General features: G+C 54.3%; 1 protein-coding gene across 2 annotated transcripts; it reads left to right on the top strand.

Moving 5' to 3' along the window:
• The first annotated feature begins 5,767 nt into the window (after positions 1–5,767).
• fam53c (family with sequence similarity 53 member C) lies at positions 5,768–16,036 on the top strand. 2 transcript variants are annotated; one of them, XM_028813187.2, is made up of 5 exons: positions 5,768–6,065; positions 8,716–8,938; positions 9,019–9,076; positions 13,882–14,684; positions 15,385–16,036. In XM_028813187.2, the coding sequence occupies exons 2-5, from the start codon at positions 8,864–8,866 to the stop codon at positions 15,565–15,567; spliced, it is 1,119 nt and encodes a 372-aa protein (XP_028669020.1). In that variant the 5' UTR covers positions 5,768–6,065; positions 8,716–8,863; the 3' UTR covers positions 15,568–16,036. The 2 variants fall into 2 exon arrangements, with proteins under 2 accessions (XP_028669020.1, XP_051789418.1); XM_051933458.1 differs by lacking the exon at positions 5,768–6,065 and adding an exon at positions 6,617–6,764.
• Positions 16,037–16,091: the final 55 nt, after the last annotated feature.

The raw sequence follows: 16,091 nt of genomic DNA, 5'->3' as shown, positions 1-16,091 counted from the left end.
CGGAGCTCGATCAAAGCATAGCTGACATTGGGGAGAGTGGGCTATTCAAAATGAGAGAGCAGATTTCAAACAAAGTGGACAAGACAAAGCCATCGTGCACATCGCTGGACAGAGGAACGTTCAAAGTTTGGTCCTTGAGGTTACGTGAACTCCACATGAGCACCACGTGTAGCACGACAAACATCACGACGGTAGACCAGTTCTGGCCACACACGACTCAAATGGTCCCCAGTTACTCAATTTACAGCTTCCTCAAATCGATGTCACAAATCGTGAGGATGAAGACTAGCAGGCATAGGTGGAACAAACCCCCTCTTTAATGTACCGCCATAGGAGGTCTGGAGACCTGGGAGGCCACAGACGATGAGCAAGATCTCGGTGTCCACCTCTCCCAATCCATCGTCCTGGTAACGCTGGACCTTCATGCAGGATGGTGCGCCGCCTCATGTCCACTTGGATATACAGACGACCCCTGAAATTCATGGGGGTTACGTTCCTAGAGGACCCGCGAATTGGGAAAAACTGCAAATTTTGGATGTGGTTAAAAAACAAAAAGCCTATTTTTATAGTTTAAACCCTAAATCTGCCCCCAGAACACTTCAATTTCATTTCAAACTCCGCTTCATACGTTACCCTAAAAAATGAATGTAAAGGTAAGCCCGTCTACTGTCCAGTACTGTACTGCTGTGTCACCCGCAGGGCTGGAGTGTCAAATACCGACGTTACCCCAGTATGTACTGGAATTCATGCAGGCGCGTTCTCTTTGGTATAAGTAAGGTGAACACGTAATAATTTAATAAAAATACAGTAAAATGTACAGGTACTCACCAATAACGAATGATGATGATGAATTAGCGGTGCAGTACGATGAAGGTCTGTAATGAAGATAAGGACTGCACAGCAAAGCAGAGGATTTACAGCTCCTCGGGTGGCACCTCTTCTTCAGGAGTCGTCGAATCTTCTGACGGGTGGGCTTCTGGTGGGGTTTTGTGCTGACTTTTCTTCATAGGTTTGAGGAACATTCAGATGGGAAGTTGTGGCATAACGTTTTAGTTCCTGGAGCAAATCCAGCAGTTCAACCTTCTCCTGGAGTGTCTTAAACTTCTTCTGGCACTTGGGGTCATCGCCAGAAACCTTAGAAGGTGAAGAAGAACAGAGCGAAACACTCGAGATAGCGACACGTGGTAAACTGTTATGATGCGGGAATGCTGGGCTGCATCTGCCGGAGACGCGTCTCAGGGCAGCAGCCAATCAGCAGCAAGGAGAAATGAATAACGCTCTCGGATTGGCTACTTTCACCATCCCAAGCCGCGTTTTCCTCTACGGTTGCTTCCTGTTCTCTCTACAGTGCAGTATTGCCACCTAAAAAGCCATAAAAAAATTGCGGAGGATATTTGCGGTTTCCGTTAATTATTAGTTCGGCTCTAAGGACAAATCTGTGAATGACTGAATCGTGACTTCACGGGGGTCTACTGTGCTGTGTATATATTCACTAGGGGGCTCTGCCCCCTCCTTGCTTCGCTCACCAACCCCCGGGCGGGTGCTGCACACTACCCACTTCACGGCTCTGCTGCTCGCGTATGGGAATGCGGTTGTACAATTTAAACAGATTGTTATTTTCGTGGGAATTGTTACATATGTGGAATAGAACTAACTATTTGACATTACAGCGAGTGATCAACCATATTATAAAAGAGTAAAACGTAATAATTTGAAAGTAAATTATGTTTCATGTTGCGTTACAAGTATTCTCTGCGTAATATGATTTTGTTCTGTTTGGCTTTGAAATTAACACTCGAATACTTTTTAAACTTACACTTTTACTGTAAAACTTCAGTAAAAACAATATCTGGAATTAACTTTTCGTCTGTCGCATTGAATTTTGATTCCGTGTTTCTACTTTCATCGTGACAACACAGAGTATAGCTGCCTGTGAGTGAATTTCGTTTCTTTTTCTCTAATAAATAAACCAACTTTTTTGAATGTTTGTCCCTGTGATTTGTTAATTCTTTGTCAAAGCTCTTCTAACGGGAAACTGTAAATGTTTAAATACGAACGGCATATCGAGATCTCCTTTGGTGTCCAATGTCATTAGTGAAGATGGACTACATTACCTTTCTTGGATACGTCCTCTCAACAGTAATTCAGCTGGTTAAAGACCCGATGGTGTTAACGGTTGTAGATATTCTTCGTGATATTGTAAGTTGATGTTTTTATCTTCCTCATCCTCACCACCGACTGTTTCAGCAGAGTCTATCGATACGCATTTCACCAATTTGCCGTGTGACTGATTGACAATTTTCACATTAATGTGTTTGACTTCATCGTTTCTCAGTGCTAGGATTGCCTGAGTACTCATTTGTTCTGCTGATAACCCTTCATGATGAAATTCTTCAATAAGATTTGGACCGAATACGTCTTCTTTAATTGGGAACTTAAAGTGAGGAAAACGTTAAAACTTATAAGAGCTGAGAGAGCAGGAACTGTGATGACGAGCATTCACACCAATGAGCAGTGAGAGGACCACATGGGCCGTGAACCGGAAATGGTGGAGAGGAGGGCGGGACTTGAAAACGTCTCTTGTCTCGTCTCGGGATTTTCTTTTATAATGTAGAAACACACACTCACACACAGAGTTCAGTCTGCGATGAGGCCCTCAGTCCAGATGGACGCCTTATCTTTGGCCATCAAGGTCACTAAGTGAGAGAATCCAGGACCCCCAAGTGTATGTGGCGGGGAGGCCGAGCCCTGGCGTGCCTACTGGTGGTGTTGCCTCCCTTGCAGATCTTCTACGTGATTTCTACACGCGGTTTGCTACTCCTGAACAACAGACTGGTGGGGAAGGCAAGCACCTCTCAGGGGGATTCTGCTGGATTCATCTGTTACTGATGTGAGCTTTGAATGTGAACTAACACCATGCCAGGCTGAGTGCACAGGGGACATGCCAACCAGCTAGCAGGCATCTTGGAGGAAGGTGCCATCTAACTGCATCAGTTGATTATTTCTGTGAGTCCTGCCCAAGTGCTTCTAAACCACCACCACCATCATCACTTGACCCCCTTTAGCCTGGCCTGTCACCCAAACTGATGCCAATTCACTGGGACCAAAGACACACTTGTGCTGGAATGCTTTTCATGGACTTCAGTTCAGCTTTCAATGCCACCCTCGCTCAGAAGCCCATGGGGACTAGGGGGTCTGCTAAGCTACAGCAGTTCCCTCTGCGACTGGACTTCCCGACTGTCCACATTGGAAATGCCATCAGCCTGACATCTTGTGCCCCCCAGTGCTTCGTGTACTCGGCCCACTTCTGTTCACATCCTCACTAAGTGGGCGGGTGACACGACTGTGGTGGGTCTCCTCGGCTTACAGGACAGAGAGAGAGGTGACAATCTTCCTCCTGATGTGGCCCAGACGAGAGACGATTGGTGACCTCAGGACGTGCCGTGCTATCCACACCTGACACTCCGCTGTGAGGCCTCACCGGTGGCCTTGGTGCGCACACAGCGGCTGACCTCGTTTTAGTCAGTTTGACCAAGAAGGCGCAGCAGCGTCTCCACTTCCTTTGGTGGCTGAAGGTGCTGAGCTCCCTTTTCTATTTTCGGGCCCCTGTAGCAGCATCACGGTCTACTTTGGGACCTGCGGAGTGTCGGCCCTCAAGGTTCTGCCACAGATGGTGCACACAGCAGAAAAGCTCACTGAAGACCACTTTACAAAGCGCCGCCTACGACATTGTACTCCCTTTGTCCTGCTTTTATCTGGCAGGTGCCAGCGTGGCATCCAAACGGGTTCTGCCAGCGACTCACGAAGGTGTGGACTCTGAGCTCTGTGCTGCCCCCTAGTAGTTTGTTTATCTGCAGTATCTCTGTCTCGCTTCCCCTTTATGTGCCAGTTTATAGTTTGGCTCTTTGCCATCTTGCACTGCTCTTGTGTTCCTGTGGAGGTGGCACCACGGTGGGCCTTATTGGGTGGCATAACAAAGCCACTTGACTTGGCCCAGTGAGACGCGACTCATCCTTAATGGTGACGTATCCTAAGTAAACGAATCCAGCCCCGCCGGTGGGATGTGGGAGGAGTCGGATCACAGCCGCCTCCCCTCCGTAAGGGTTTGGTGCTGCAGCACTGGCAATTGGGGGGCTTCTGCCCTCTGTCTGTATCTGTGCCCCCCCACCCCCCCCCCCATTTGGCTCTTTCCATGTCTTCTCAGGTACTTCATACCCTGCTGCAGACATTTAATAAGTCTGGCTTGGAGACAACCGTACCAGCCTGGCCGTCCTCAAGTCTGTGCTGATCCAAGCCAGCGTCCCCAAGAGTCACCTGTCCTTAGCCCTAATGGCTGTCAGAGATGCCCCTTTAGCAGTAAGGTGCCTGCAGGTTGCTGCCCTCTAACCTACTGTGTGCCCTGCACTGGTCCTGTCGTGGCCAAGCTGCGTGGCACTTTCTGTGGAGGTCACTTTGTGTTTTAGCACACACCCCACCCCACCCCACCACACCACACCACATGGCCGACTATTCAGTGTAAGGAAGTCGCACGATGGCGGCACTCTTTACACTTCTGTCACCTGCGTTACAAAGGAGTTTTATTAGCTGGAGGTCAAAATAGCTGGGCTTGGGTTTGTGTTTTGAGCCTGAGGTTGAAGTCTTGGTTGAATATGGGGGGCTTGTGGCGTCACTGATGATTGGGTCGTGTCACTTCAGCCACTGACTTAAGGTGGTCTGCCATTGGAGCGGAGTGAGGCTGCAGCTACTGTCCATCATTCAGCCCGCCACCACGACTCAATGGATCTGCCGTCACCCTTTTGTCTTTGGGAGTCTAATCCTGCCATCTCTTAACAGATAAATCAGTCAGACCTCCTTACGTCACAGTGAGGCTGGGCTGACTCCTTACAGACAAAGATCAGGATTTGAACCCGGGCTGCTGATCGGGGCAGCAGCATGGCTAATTCCTGTTCTGCCGTGTGTGCCTGTGGAATTTCCACTCCAAAGCAGACACCCCCATCTGACGCTGTTAGTGGACAGGTCTGGCTGTGCCCCCAGCTTCATGGTGACTAAGGGTCCTCCACTGTGGGCCAAGCAGCAACATCTGTGTATGTTAAAAACAGTAAAAGACCATTTCAAGACATGGCGTGCCTAACAGAGCAGTGTTATGTGAAAACAGGGAAACCGAGTAAGATCCCTATACAGCCAAGAGACAAAACCAGAATTCAAGACCCTTTAAAATCGTCCACACCGTAACGAACCAATAAAATCAAATGAAGTTCAATTTGAACATTAATGGATGGAGGACCAGCCCACATATTTTAGAGAATATTCCAGCAGGTGGCGCATTGGAGACATTTAGGGATACAATCCGGACGCAGTGCGCGAATGCCGCTCTGGACTGGCAGCTTTCTTGGCCCAGTACTGACCCGACGATATATCGAAGATTAAACGCCTCTTTTCGCCGGTTATCGAAGTGGGAACTGCAGAATCCGTCTGCCGTCCGTGGCTCGGGAAAAGGGGAATGAACGGCGCAGGACTACACTTCCCATAACTCTCCACGAGGGTGCCTTGTCGATACGCGAGTGCCCGGCTCACGACTACGTTTCCCAGTTTCCCTCGCGAGGCGTAATCTGGAATACGAGAGAATGCAGGCGACGACTACATTTCCCGGAGTGCACTTCGAACTCCTCCTCTAGCAGCCGCGCTGAGACGGTACCACTTGATTCTGCACGGGGTGTTTCGGTCAAACACAACAAAGCGTTTTCTTCTCGTTTTCGGACAGATTGTGTCGGCATCCCAGTGAGGAGAACTCCGTTTGGGTGCGCGCGTCGTCCGATCCTCCTTTCGCTTTGCCTCTCACGACTGATAGTCGCTTAAATAAGCAACCGGTTAAAGACCAACGGCACCAAACGGGCTTTGTAATGCTGGTCAACGGTGGCGATTGAGATTGCGGCCGCCGGCGAGCCCCCCCTCCCAGCAGTGGTAGCGCCCGCGTACTATTTATCTCCGGTGCGGGGCTTCTGATCTCTCCGTGCGGCTCGGGGGGGTTACTAAGGAGACGCTCCGGAGGTGGCTGATGCTCTTAGGTGAGGATGAGGAGGGTCTCGAAAACTGGAATTAAAACTGTCGGAGCGTAGCTGTTGGCGCTCTGCGCCGCAGTCCCGGAGGGTGGGTGGGGGGGGGGGGCTGCTATTAATACACGGAAAAAAAAGGGAGGGGGGGGGGGTGTGCGTGCGCCGGGCAGCCAGGCGTGTTGGGCGTGCTGAGCAGAAGCCAAAGCGCCGACATCCGCAGGAACCGAGAGGGGACCGGACGGAGATCGTGCCCGGGCCGCTGGCGGTGTGCTGAGGTGCCACGGGGCAGGAGAGAGGGAGCTGACAGAAAGTAAGTGACACAGGGCAAGGGGGAGATGGTGGGTGATGGTGTGCCGAGTGCCACAGGGCAGGAGTGGCCCGGCAGAGGTGATGTGGTGAGAGTGCCGTACGACCTGAGCAAGAAACGGAGTGGCATAGAGAGCATAGTGAGTGCCAGTGGGCAAAAGTGATCTGGCAGAGGTGTGTGCCATGGGGCAGCAGGGGGCCTAAGACAGTGTGGTGGTCCATGAGGCAGGAGAGGGAACTTACATGAAGAATGGCATTGGGCACAAGTGGCAGAGATGGTGTGGTGAGTGCCACAGGGCAACAGTGACCCGACAGAAGTGATTTAAAGTGAGTGCCATAGGGCATGAGTGAGTGGTGGACAAGAAATGGAGAGGAAGATGAGGTACGAGTGGCATAGGTGGTGTGGTAAGTGCCATGGGGCAAAAGTGATCTGGCAAAGGTGTTGTAGCATGAGTGGCACAAGGCAGGGCTTAGGTTTGTGGTGAGCTAAGAGTGCCATGGGGCAGGGGTGAGAGCAGAGAGTAAGAAACTGAGGGGATGATGAGGCACGAGTGGCATCGATGGCATAGTCAGTGCTATGGGGCAGTGTTGACACAGTGAATGCCATGGGGCACAAGAGAGTGGCAAGCAAGGAACCAAATGGGAAGATGAGGCCCGAGTGGTAGTGATGTTATAGCGAGTGCCATTCTCGTGATTCATGAGAGACACACCAAGTGCCTTGAGCTGTTGGGCACGCAACATGCATGATGCAGATGATGTAACAGCATGTTATGGTTCTGTGACACATGGCACAAGGGCACCCCTGCCCAGGAAAATGGGTGCACTATTTGCCAAAACAAGTGCAGTTAAAGGCAGGAATTTAGCACTACTGGTGCCGGTCCTGCCATTGAAGCCGCTGGCAGCATCCACTTTAGGCCCCGTTGACTGAGATGGGCGACTGGATGTTCATCTTTAGCAGGCTTGCTGAAGTGTGGCACGTTGTGCTTGACTGCCCGCACCCTAATTGCTAAGTGCCCCGTCTTTCTCCCATTAAATGCCAGCTGCTCTGAGGGCACCCCTAGAAGGGGGTGCTTTACACCATACCTGAGGGTGAGACTGATGCCCCTGCAGTCAGCTGCTCACTTGGCACAGAGGGTGGCAGCAGAAGAAGCTGTGAGAGCAGAGTTCTCTGGGGGGCTGCGAGTGCCAGGGAATGCTAGATTCCTGGAGCAGCTGCATCACTAGGGCAGTGCAGGGGGTGCTGGGTGACCCCCAATGGCAGTCACATTTTTGTGTAGTGTTTCAGGTTGAACTCACTAAGAGGGATGCCACCCCTTCACCGCGTGCCATTAATGGTTGCATTTACCGAGTGGCATCAAACGGCCGTGTGTTGGCGCACTGCATTGTTAAAAGTGTGTTGAAGCCCCACTCGTCAAGTCACCCAGGGTCCTGTGGGGTCTTAATCCGGCCTTAGTGATGCCACTGCTTTGGAGGGACCCTCACAAGTGGGCACTGCTTTTGGGGAGACTGCATTGGACTCCTGGGGTGTAAGATGGGCACACATCCGGTAATCGGCCCAACTGAGTGCCCTGCGGGTGACTTTATTTCAGGTTTTGTGGGCACATACCCTGAACCTGGCATCTGGTTGTTTGTCGTCTGTTGGGAGGGCATGCCAAGTCACACCTGATGCACCCTGGCTGGGTGGCAAGCCTATTTAGGAAGTGCAGGGTCAGTCAGGGGTCACGGTGTGGCATGTCAGTTTTGAGCTGGGCGACCAGTGAGCTGATGCCAGGGTGATCCCGGCCTGGACTTTCGAGCCCGTCAATTGGAATTGGGGGCCATGCTCTGTTAGAAATGGCATGAGACTGAGAGCTGGCACTGGCGGTGCCAAGAACAAAGCCATTTTGGTGGGTGAAAGGCCCCTTCTGAGGTGTCAGGGTCAAAGCGGGTGGGTGAACCTGGTGACCTGGCCCATGGTCTGACTATGAGTGGCACATGTGACATGCCACCAAAGCGTTCCTCTAGAGTGTGACTCAAGAAGGGACCCATGTAACAGTAGTTGTAGTGATCTGGGGCCTTGAGGGGGACTTGGGTGGTCCCGACGCGATCTGCCATGTTTGTGCTGCCCAACTCTGCATCTGTGGCCACCTGGCATGGCAGCCTGTGAGCTGGCATCAGTCAGGCCACTCGGGGTGTTCTCACTCAGTGGTATTCCTCCCACAGAAGATGCAGTGACTCGTCCTGCAGGGTCCCCAGACGGTGGCCTATGTAGCCTCGGGGTGCCCGCAGTCACCCTGTGCCAAGCCCTGCGAGGTCTCGGTGGGTGGCAGGGTCCACTTCTCTGCTTGTCTTAACATTTCCTGTCTTCTGCCCACAGGCAGGTATGAGGGAGTAAGTAACGCATCAATGGAGCTCAGAGACATGAGGGCCCTGGCAAAAGACTGAGGGGGGCTCTGACCTGCCAGAGTTGGCACGACTCGCCCCTTCTGCTGCGTCATTGGACCAGGAGAGCCTTGGGCGTGACAATGGTGACCCTGATTACCAAGCAACTGCAGAAGCAGAGTCTGGAGGACCGGTGCAGCCCTCTGCACCTCCACCTGGTAAGAGGTTGGCCTGGGCCCGCGGTGGGCGGGTACCGTGAACGCTTGCCACCCTAACACTTGTCTCCGTGTTCCTTCAGCCGGCGCCTGACCACCCATGTGCTGGAGTCTGCTTGGCGGCCTGTGGACTGACGCCAGGTAAGAGCTAGGGGTGGCAGTGCCCCTCTTCTCATGCGGGTAACTCGTTGAGCCAGTAAGTTGGGGCTCGTTGCCCGTCTGGATGCCATGTTGACCTTCTGTTTGCATGTGCCAAAGTGTCAGAAGATCCCAGTGGTTGTGGAGAGGGAAGAGGTGCATTGTGGGAGGAGGCCCTAGCAGCCGTGGTGTGGAGGTTCATGTTTGGGACAGAAGGCAGACCCCCGAGGATGAGGAGCGGTGGGACGCACAGGTCTGCAGAAGGGCACAGAGATGGTGGGATTTTAAAATGGGGACCCAGAGAGGCAGTGGTGAGATGTGTGGCTTATTAGGGGTACTAGAGAGACTGGCATTGCGGGGGTCCGTGTGGGACCTTCCCAGAGTTTGAGTGCTGTGTATGTTGTGTGAGGGCTGGATGGGGTCTGGAAACGCGTCCAAGATGGAGGAAGCGCAGCTGGGGACGTCCTTTATACGTGAAGACAAAGAACGACGCTGAGACGGGGAACTGGGAGTACTGGTGGGATGAGTCGAAACCTCCGCTGCTGTTGGTTTAGAACCAGTAAGACAACGGCCATTGGATTGTCCTTCAGTTGAAGGAAGTTGCTGGTCATCCGATAAGAATATTGGGGGGCGCCTTGGTTGGGCGATAAAGCCGCGGGTCGTCAGCATGGCAGTGAAACTGAATAGTGTGATGGCGCAGAACGGTGCCAAGGGCATGAATAGGAGCCACCCTGGAGGTGGGCAACTGCAGCCACGCGCAAACTTCACCGTTTGGTCACAAAGTCATTGCGTTTTGAGACCTTGGGGATCTGCTGTAGGTCACCTTGGCATCTCCGTGGCTGTAGGCCGAGTCCATGGCAGTGTTTGTCCACCACTGGATCACACCGCCGGTGGGTCGCCATTGATGGGTCGTGGTGGGTGGTCCGAGTTAATCGAGTGTTTGTAAGTGGGCTCATCTCATTGTGTGAGGGTGGCAGTGAGGGCCGAAGGCACCAACCTGAGAGGGTCCGCCAACCTGAGGCTCTGGGAGATAATGAGCGCCAGGCCTGGCTTTGCCCGTTTCTGGAGTGTCATTACCCCGTTGTTTTCTGATGGCTGTTGGACGTCCGTAAAGACCACCTCAACTGGGCATGGCGCTGCGGCACTCCCGTCATTGGTGTGCAAGGCCACAGACGCCAGGCCTTCCGGAAGTTGCTGACTGAAGTGCCCAGTGGCTGCTGATTTGTAGGCTTTGGAGGGGGGGGGGGGTGGATGAGAATGGAGACTGTGCCCTCAGTAAGATGGGCACTGCTTATGATTGCCATCATAGATGGTAGACCAGGCAGGCAAGCAGGCCGGCCTCAGTAAGGCTGGTGGGGGAACTGGATTTACTTCCTAGCTCAGCTGTGAAAGGACGGGCAGATTCCACAGATGAGCGGGCAGTTGGTGGTCCAAGTGCGTCTTACTATGTACAGGGAGCCCCCGCCACCGGAGTTCAGGTGTGAAATCAAATATTAAGAGCTGAAGACCGCCAGGCGTTTCAGTGGGCTGCTAATTCTGCAGATACAGCAGATGTGACGCGATGGGACATGCTGGCACCTTGAGTGCCAGGTGGGTGCCAGTGGCGCAAGTTTGTGATCTGAAATGGCTGACTCAGCAGGAGTGACCCCCCCCTGATGACTGGAGTGACCCCAGAGCAGTGGAGCAGGTCTGCTTGTGAGCTCAGAGCTTCACCTGTTGGGAGAAATGAGAAGAGACGGGCAAAGCCACCAAATGGTGGTCCGCGGATGTTGTGAAGTCACATAAGGGGAAGCTTTCACTGAAGGACAAGAGTCACCCACCAGACTGGGGAAAGATGGCACCGGGGCCAGTTATGTGGCTGGTGAGGTGGAATGGGATGACGTCTTATGCCATTAGCCCCCCCAGGTCTGCAGAGGGAAGGAGTGGCATTAGTGGCAGTGCCAACCCCCAACTTGGGCTGGTATTGTAAGGCCCTGATGTCGTCTCCCAAGCGCGGCTTTCACCACAGCAGTCGGGCGTTGTGTTAAAATGTTTGCTAAACATGTTGGTGGGCACATTGAAGTGCCGCTTCGCGGGGGTCTTAGAAGTCGTTGCACTTGGAGCAACTCAGACAGCTGGCACCACCATAATGACAACAGCAGCAATTGCAGGCGAGGGTCCACAGCCATCCAAAAGAAGATTGGCTTGAGGGGGTGGAGTGGGGGGACGCAGACCATAATACATAGAGAAGAGGTTGGGGTGCCAACTGGGTGACAAAACAAAGCAAGGGGGCTTCAGTCAGCCGTATGTAAGAATAAAGAGGGGCCCGAGCCAGTTAGGCCAGTCTGGGAGCGTTCGGCGCCAGGAGGGGCGGGGCTGAGCGTCGCTGAGCAGCTTTTTGGTGCTGCGGGTTAAAGAGGAGGCACTGTGAGCGTCGGCGCCCCCTCTCGTCTCGGGGTGGCTGCACGTGTGTGATGCCAACGCGTGACCACCTGCCCTCCGCGAGCAATGGGGTTTACAGACGTGAAACTGCAGGACTAAGATGGAGAAAGTCGTCCATGGGGGCCGAGTCTCCATGACCAGGGGGCAGAGCGCCACGTTATAAAGAAGGGAAGAGCGTAAACGCCAGGGGGGCTTACTCAGTGGCACATTGAAGCCAACACATCGGTCAGAAGGCAGACCAGAAAGAGCGAAGAGTCCTGTGATCCCCTCTTGGAGGTCTGCAGGCGGCTCGGATGGCATTCAGCGGGTGAGGACGTCACATAAAGCGAGGTGGAGACGCACTCGAGTCGGGAGCTGGCAGACGCAGGAAGGGTAGCCGAGAATCCGAACGAACGACGTCTAAACTTGCAGACTCCAAAATGTCCGTCCATCCGTCTAATTAAAATCTCGCACAAAAAAACAAAAACGAACGGGAATCCAAAACGAAGACGATGAGCGGCGGCGACCACAATGTGCCAACATCCACTCACACCAGCGGGTGCTGGATAAGGACGGGCATGATGGCCCTTGGTGAAGGTGACTGCCGGCTCATCGTCATACATCGGGGTCTCGCAGAGAATGGGGGGGGGTTTGGCCCATCCACACTAATTACATAAGGTGAGAATTGTTCCAGAGCCCACCTTCTGTAATGTGCCCTGGGTGCCACTTGCCGTGCCCCTCGTTGTGTGTCTGTGTTGTCCTCTTTTGAATGCCATGGTGCCACCGATTTACGTAATGTCCTTCTCATCGCTCAGCGACGCAGGGCACCTTGTGCCAGCCGCCCGGCTGTGGCTTCGTCTTATCAGAGGTGGAGCCGCCCGGCCTCAGATAACCCGGCTGGCGTGGAATCGCAGAGGGAGATTAGGTGGGGGGCCTCATGACCCACCCTGTGTGCCTACAGCTGACACATGACGGCTGCCCCCCCCCCCCCCCCAACAACACACTCGTCTTTCCTGTCTGTGTCTGAGGGTCTGCAGCTGCTGTGGGTTCATTGCCAGGCTGTGGTCACCTCTTATATCCTGGTATGGCCCCTGGCTCAGCTTCGAGGGTGAGGCTGGCACAGAGCTGTTGTCTGTCCATTAACACGTGTGATGCCCTGCCACCCCACCTAGTCAACATTCAGGGCCTTCATGGGCATCTTATTTGTGGGTTCTGCCACTTCTTAGTGGCGACTCACACTGACGGTGGCACCATGGTGTGCCACACTCGGCCTCTGCCAATGTATTCGCTGTCTTTTTTGTGGAGACATGCAGGTAAGAATCTCATTGTGATGCCAACCTCCAAATATTAAATTGAGTCCAGTGTGTGGGTGCAGCCCCGACTGAGTCAATGGAGCCCCAGCACCCTGTAGTCAAATAAATGGCCTAAGAAGAACAGACTGGCACTCATGGGCACAATCGAGCATTGAAGTAGAGGAGCATCTGACTTGAAGCAGAGTTGGCAACATTGGGGAGGAAAAGGGAGACGTGGCAAAGACATGAGTTGGCACTGGGCAGAGACAGGTATTCACAGGGTGCTGGTGGAGGTGATGTGTCCCAAATGTCCCCTTAAACCGACGATCCTTCCGGAAACCCAGTTGACCCTACTTGGCATCGCCTCATTGGCCCACTTTGCCCACACCACCCATTCGCTCGTCTGTAAGGGGATGTGGCAGCCAAGAGGTGTAGCAGGGGATGCACAGGCCGAACATCGGCAGGGCGAGCGTGTCACGCCGGCTGATGTGCCCACCGATATCTGGGCTCCAGAGAAATGGTGCCGACGCGGGTAGAGGCACATTGGATTTGGTACCACGGTGAAGAGGGCATTCTGGTGACAAAAGCGACCGTTCAGGTACTTGGGTACATCCAAACAGAGTGGCCCACTGAGCCCTGGGAGATGATGGAGCACCAAGGGAGAGGGGTGTTGAGGGAGACCAGAGTTGTGCCCACCAGGGGGGGCATGTAGGAGGGCTAAAGGAGTGCCCATTAGGAGTGGGGAAGATGTTTAGGACGACCAGTGCAGTGCTCATCATGACAGGTAATGCCAGGAGCGGGGGCACTTGAGGATGTGCCCATCAGTCTGGTACTGTCCAGGAGTATGATGGTCGGGGGTGGGGGGGGGGCGAGGGGGTACACGGGGACTACAGCATAGGGACTGGCAATGCCAGGGGCAGAGGCTGTGTAGGTGGAGTGGAGCAGTGCCCATTAAGAGTGATGCTGTCTCCCTGGTATGGTGGAGCCCCATCTTGGCAGCGTGTCAGTCTGGTCTCCCATCCGCTTTGCTGAACTTGGCACCTGTGCCCATTGTTATTTTTTGCTGTCCTGCATGGTTCACTTTGTGACTTTTTTTTCTTTTATTTCTTCTGCCAGAGAGTGCCAGCTGGAAGGCTGGCAGTGCCCCACCCAGTGGAAATCTTTACGAGGGTCCACGTTTGTCATCAACAGCCCACTCTGAGTGCAGTCCTGGCCATGCCCTCCAGGAGGTCCACATGCCCAGCGTCTCGGCCGCGGATCTGTCCACCGGCCACGAGACCGCCAGCACTCCTCCCGCGCCCCCACCCAAGCGCCACTGCCGTTCTCTGTCTGTGCCTGAGGACTTGTCCCGCTGCAGGTCTACCTGGCGCCCCAGTGGCTCCAAAATCTGGACTCCGGTCAAGCGGCGATGCAACAGCGGAGGGGGCAGCGGGGGGATGTGCCCGTTTGCAACTCAGCGGCCCGCCAGTCTGCGCCTCCAGAAAGTCACCAGCACCTCGCTGCACTCCATCAAGACCTGCAGCCCCACCTTCTTCAGCCTGGCGCTGTCGCCCGACTCCCCCGTGCCCTGGACGTTCTCCCCGAGCAGCGGCTTTGGGGACTGCTGCTCCTCTGCCCTCCAGTGCCCGAGCGACTCGGACGCCAGTGGCTTCGCCTTTCCCGCCTCCTTCTCTGCCTGCGCCCAGAGGCGCTTCTCTCTGTCGCCAGTGCACATGCACGAGGGACCCAGCTTCTTCGCCCCCTCTGCCAGCAGCACGCCCTCCTCCACTCCAGAGCCGTGCCGCCGAGCGGCCGGCCTCCTGCCACGCAGCCACTCTCAGCCTTGTGACCTGGACCACCGCAAGGTCGGCGTGAAGCGGCGCCATGACCACGGGGCACGGTGGAGCCGGCCTGTGCTGGACTTCTTCAAGATGACTCAGGTGAGCGTGCTTGGGGGGGGGGGGGGGGTCTCGCCAATCTGAATGGGTAAGCGGGCATCACAGGGAGGACGGAAATTCGAATTGTGAGCTTGGAAAGCCCTGCGTGTGTCAGGTGCCCCTTTCCCATCATGCTCTGGCCTGACGTCTCTTTGGAGGGGCTTGAGGATGTTCTGGAGCATTATGGGATACTTCACATCATGACAGAGGATTATGGGATATGCCACGTTATGACAGCATCATGGGATATGTTGCATCTTTAAAGAGCATTGTGGCTTACCTAGCATTACTGCAGAGCATTCTCCTAGAGCATTGTGGGATACTTCACATTACTGCAGGGCATGATGGGATACGTGGCGTCATTACAGAGCAATGTCATAGAAGACCTTCTGCTTATCAGAGTTATGTAGAAATGCTCTGTAAGGATGCCACGTATCCCATCATGCCCTGTAGTAATGTGAAGTATCCCATGATGCTCGGCAGTATGCTGTTCTCTGTGCCCCACCCACCTCTGGTGCTTCTCTGCAGTGCCTCCCTTTTCCCATAATGCCTTTCTGTGGGTGGAGCAGCTGGCTCCTCACTGGTGCCACCTGTTGCCAAACATCTTTGGGCTGTTTGTTTTGCTAGAGCAGTGCCCGTGGAGAGTGGCATTGGCACAAAGCTGGGGATGGCGGCCTAACGGGTGCTTTGTTTTGATTTGCAGACCCGGAAGTGTCCAGAAGGCGAAGTCCAGAGCGTCCCCTCGAGAAAGTTGCTTCTGCCGTTCGAGGAGCCGCCTGCCAGCCTGAGCTTTGGCACCCTGGGCGAGAGTGAGGCCGAGGCCGACTGGCCCATTTTTCAAAGGGACTGCACTGACCTGGACCTGAATCTGATCGAGGAAAACTAGCAGCTGTGCTGGCCGTCGGCAGTGACCACCGCTACTCAGGTCTCCCCACTCTGGGTGGGCCCCTTCGGCTCTCCCGTGCTGCATCCTGTGCCCCCCTCGGGGACATCCTGTGGGCACTGGTGGGCAGGCACATCTTGGTTCTGTCTGGAGGGCCGACGGCAGAGGGCCTCTCCACCCATTCTGAGGTGGGGGGGCACACGGGTGAATTCCTGTAATTGGGGTCTCCTTGGAGATGCCAGGCCTGAACTCCGCCACTCAGCTTTTTTGGGTTTTCTCATTTGTGCACTTTTGGGGGGGGGGGGGGGTACTGAATGGCCAAAAGCAGGGGCCACGGCGCCAGGGCACAGCGCAGCGTACTGTACAGCACGGGTACGTCGTCTTTTTATTGTCTGTTTTGTGGTGGGCTCTGGCGCACGCGCGCTGGCACCTCGGGTACAAATTAAACTTTCTAGAGGTGAATTTTCCAAAACTCCTCTGGTGGCCGAAGCCTGTGCTTTGTTTTGAGCTATGAGTTCACCTCTGAC

This window comes from Erpetoichthys calabaricus, chromosome 11 (genome assembly GCF_900747795.2).
Source record: "Erpetoichthys calabaricus chromosome 11, fErpCal1.3, whole genome shotgun sequence".
NCBI classification, from domain to species: domain Eukaryota; kingdom Metazoa; phylum Chordata; class Cladistia; order Polypteriformes; family Polypteridae; genus Erpetoichthys; species Erpetoichthys calabaricus.
The sequence above is the reverse complement of the archived record's forward strand: the minus strand, read 5'-3'. Positions and strand labels throughout refer to the sequence as shown.

Excerpts from the sequence above, each read along its gene's own strand:
- fam53c (XM_028813187.2), top strand. The coding sequence starts at position 8,864 with ATGGTGACCCTGATTACCAAGCAACTGCAGAAGCAGAGTCTGGAGGAC. Across the intron at positions 8,939-9,018 it reads GCCCTCTGCACCTCCACCTG|CCGGCGCCTGACCACCCATG; the intron begins GTAAGAGGTTGG and ends GTGTTCCTTCAG. Across the intron at positions 14,685-15,384 it reads ACTTCTTCAAGATGACTCAG|ACCCGGAAGTGTCCAGAAGG; the intron begins GTGAGCGTGCTT and ends TTTGATTTGCAG.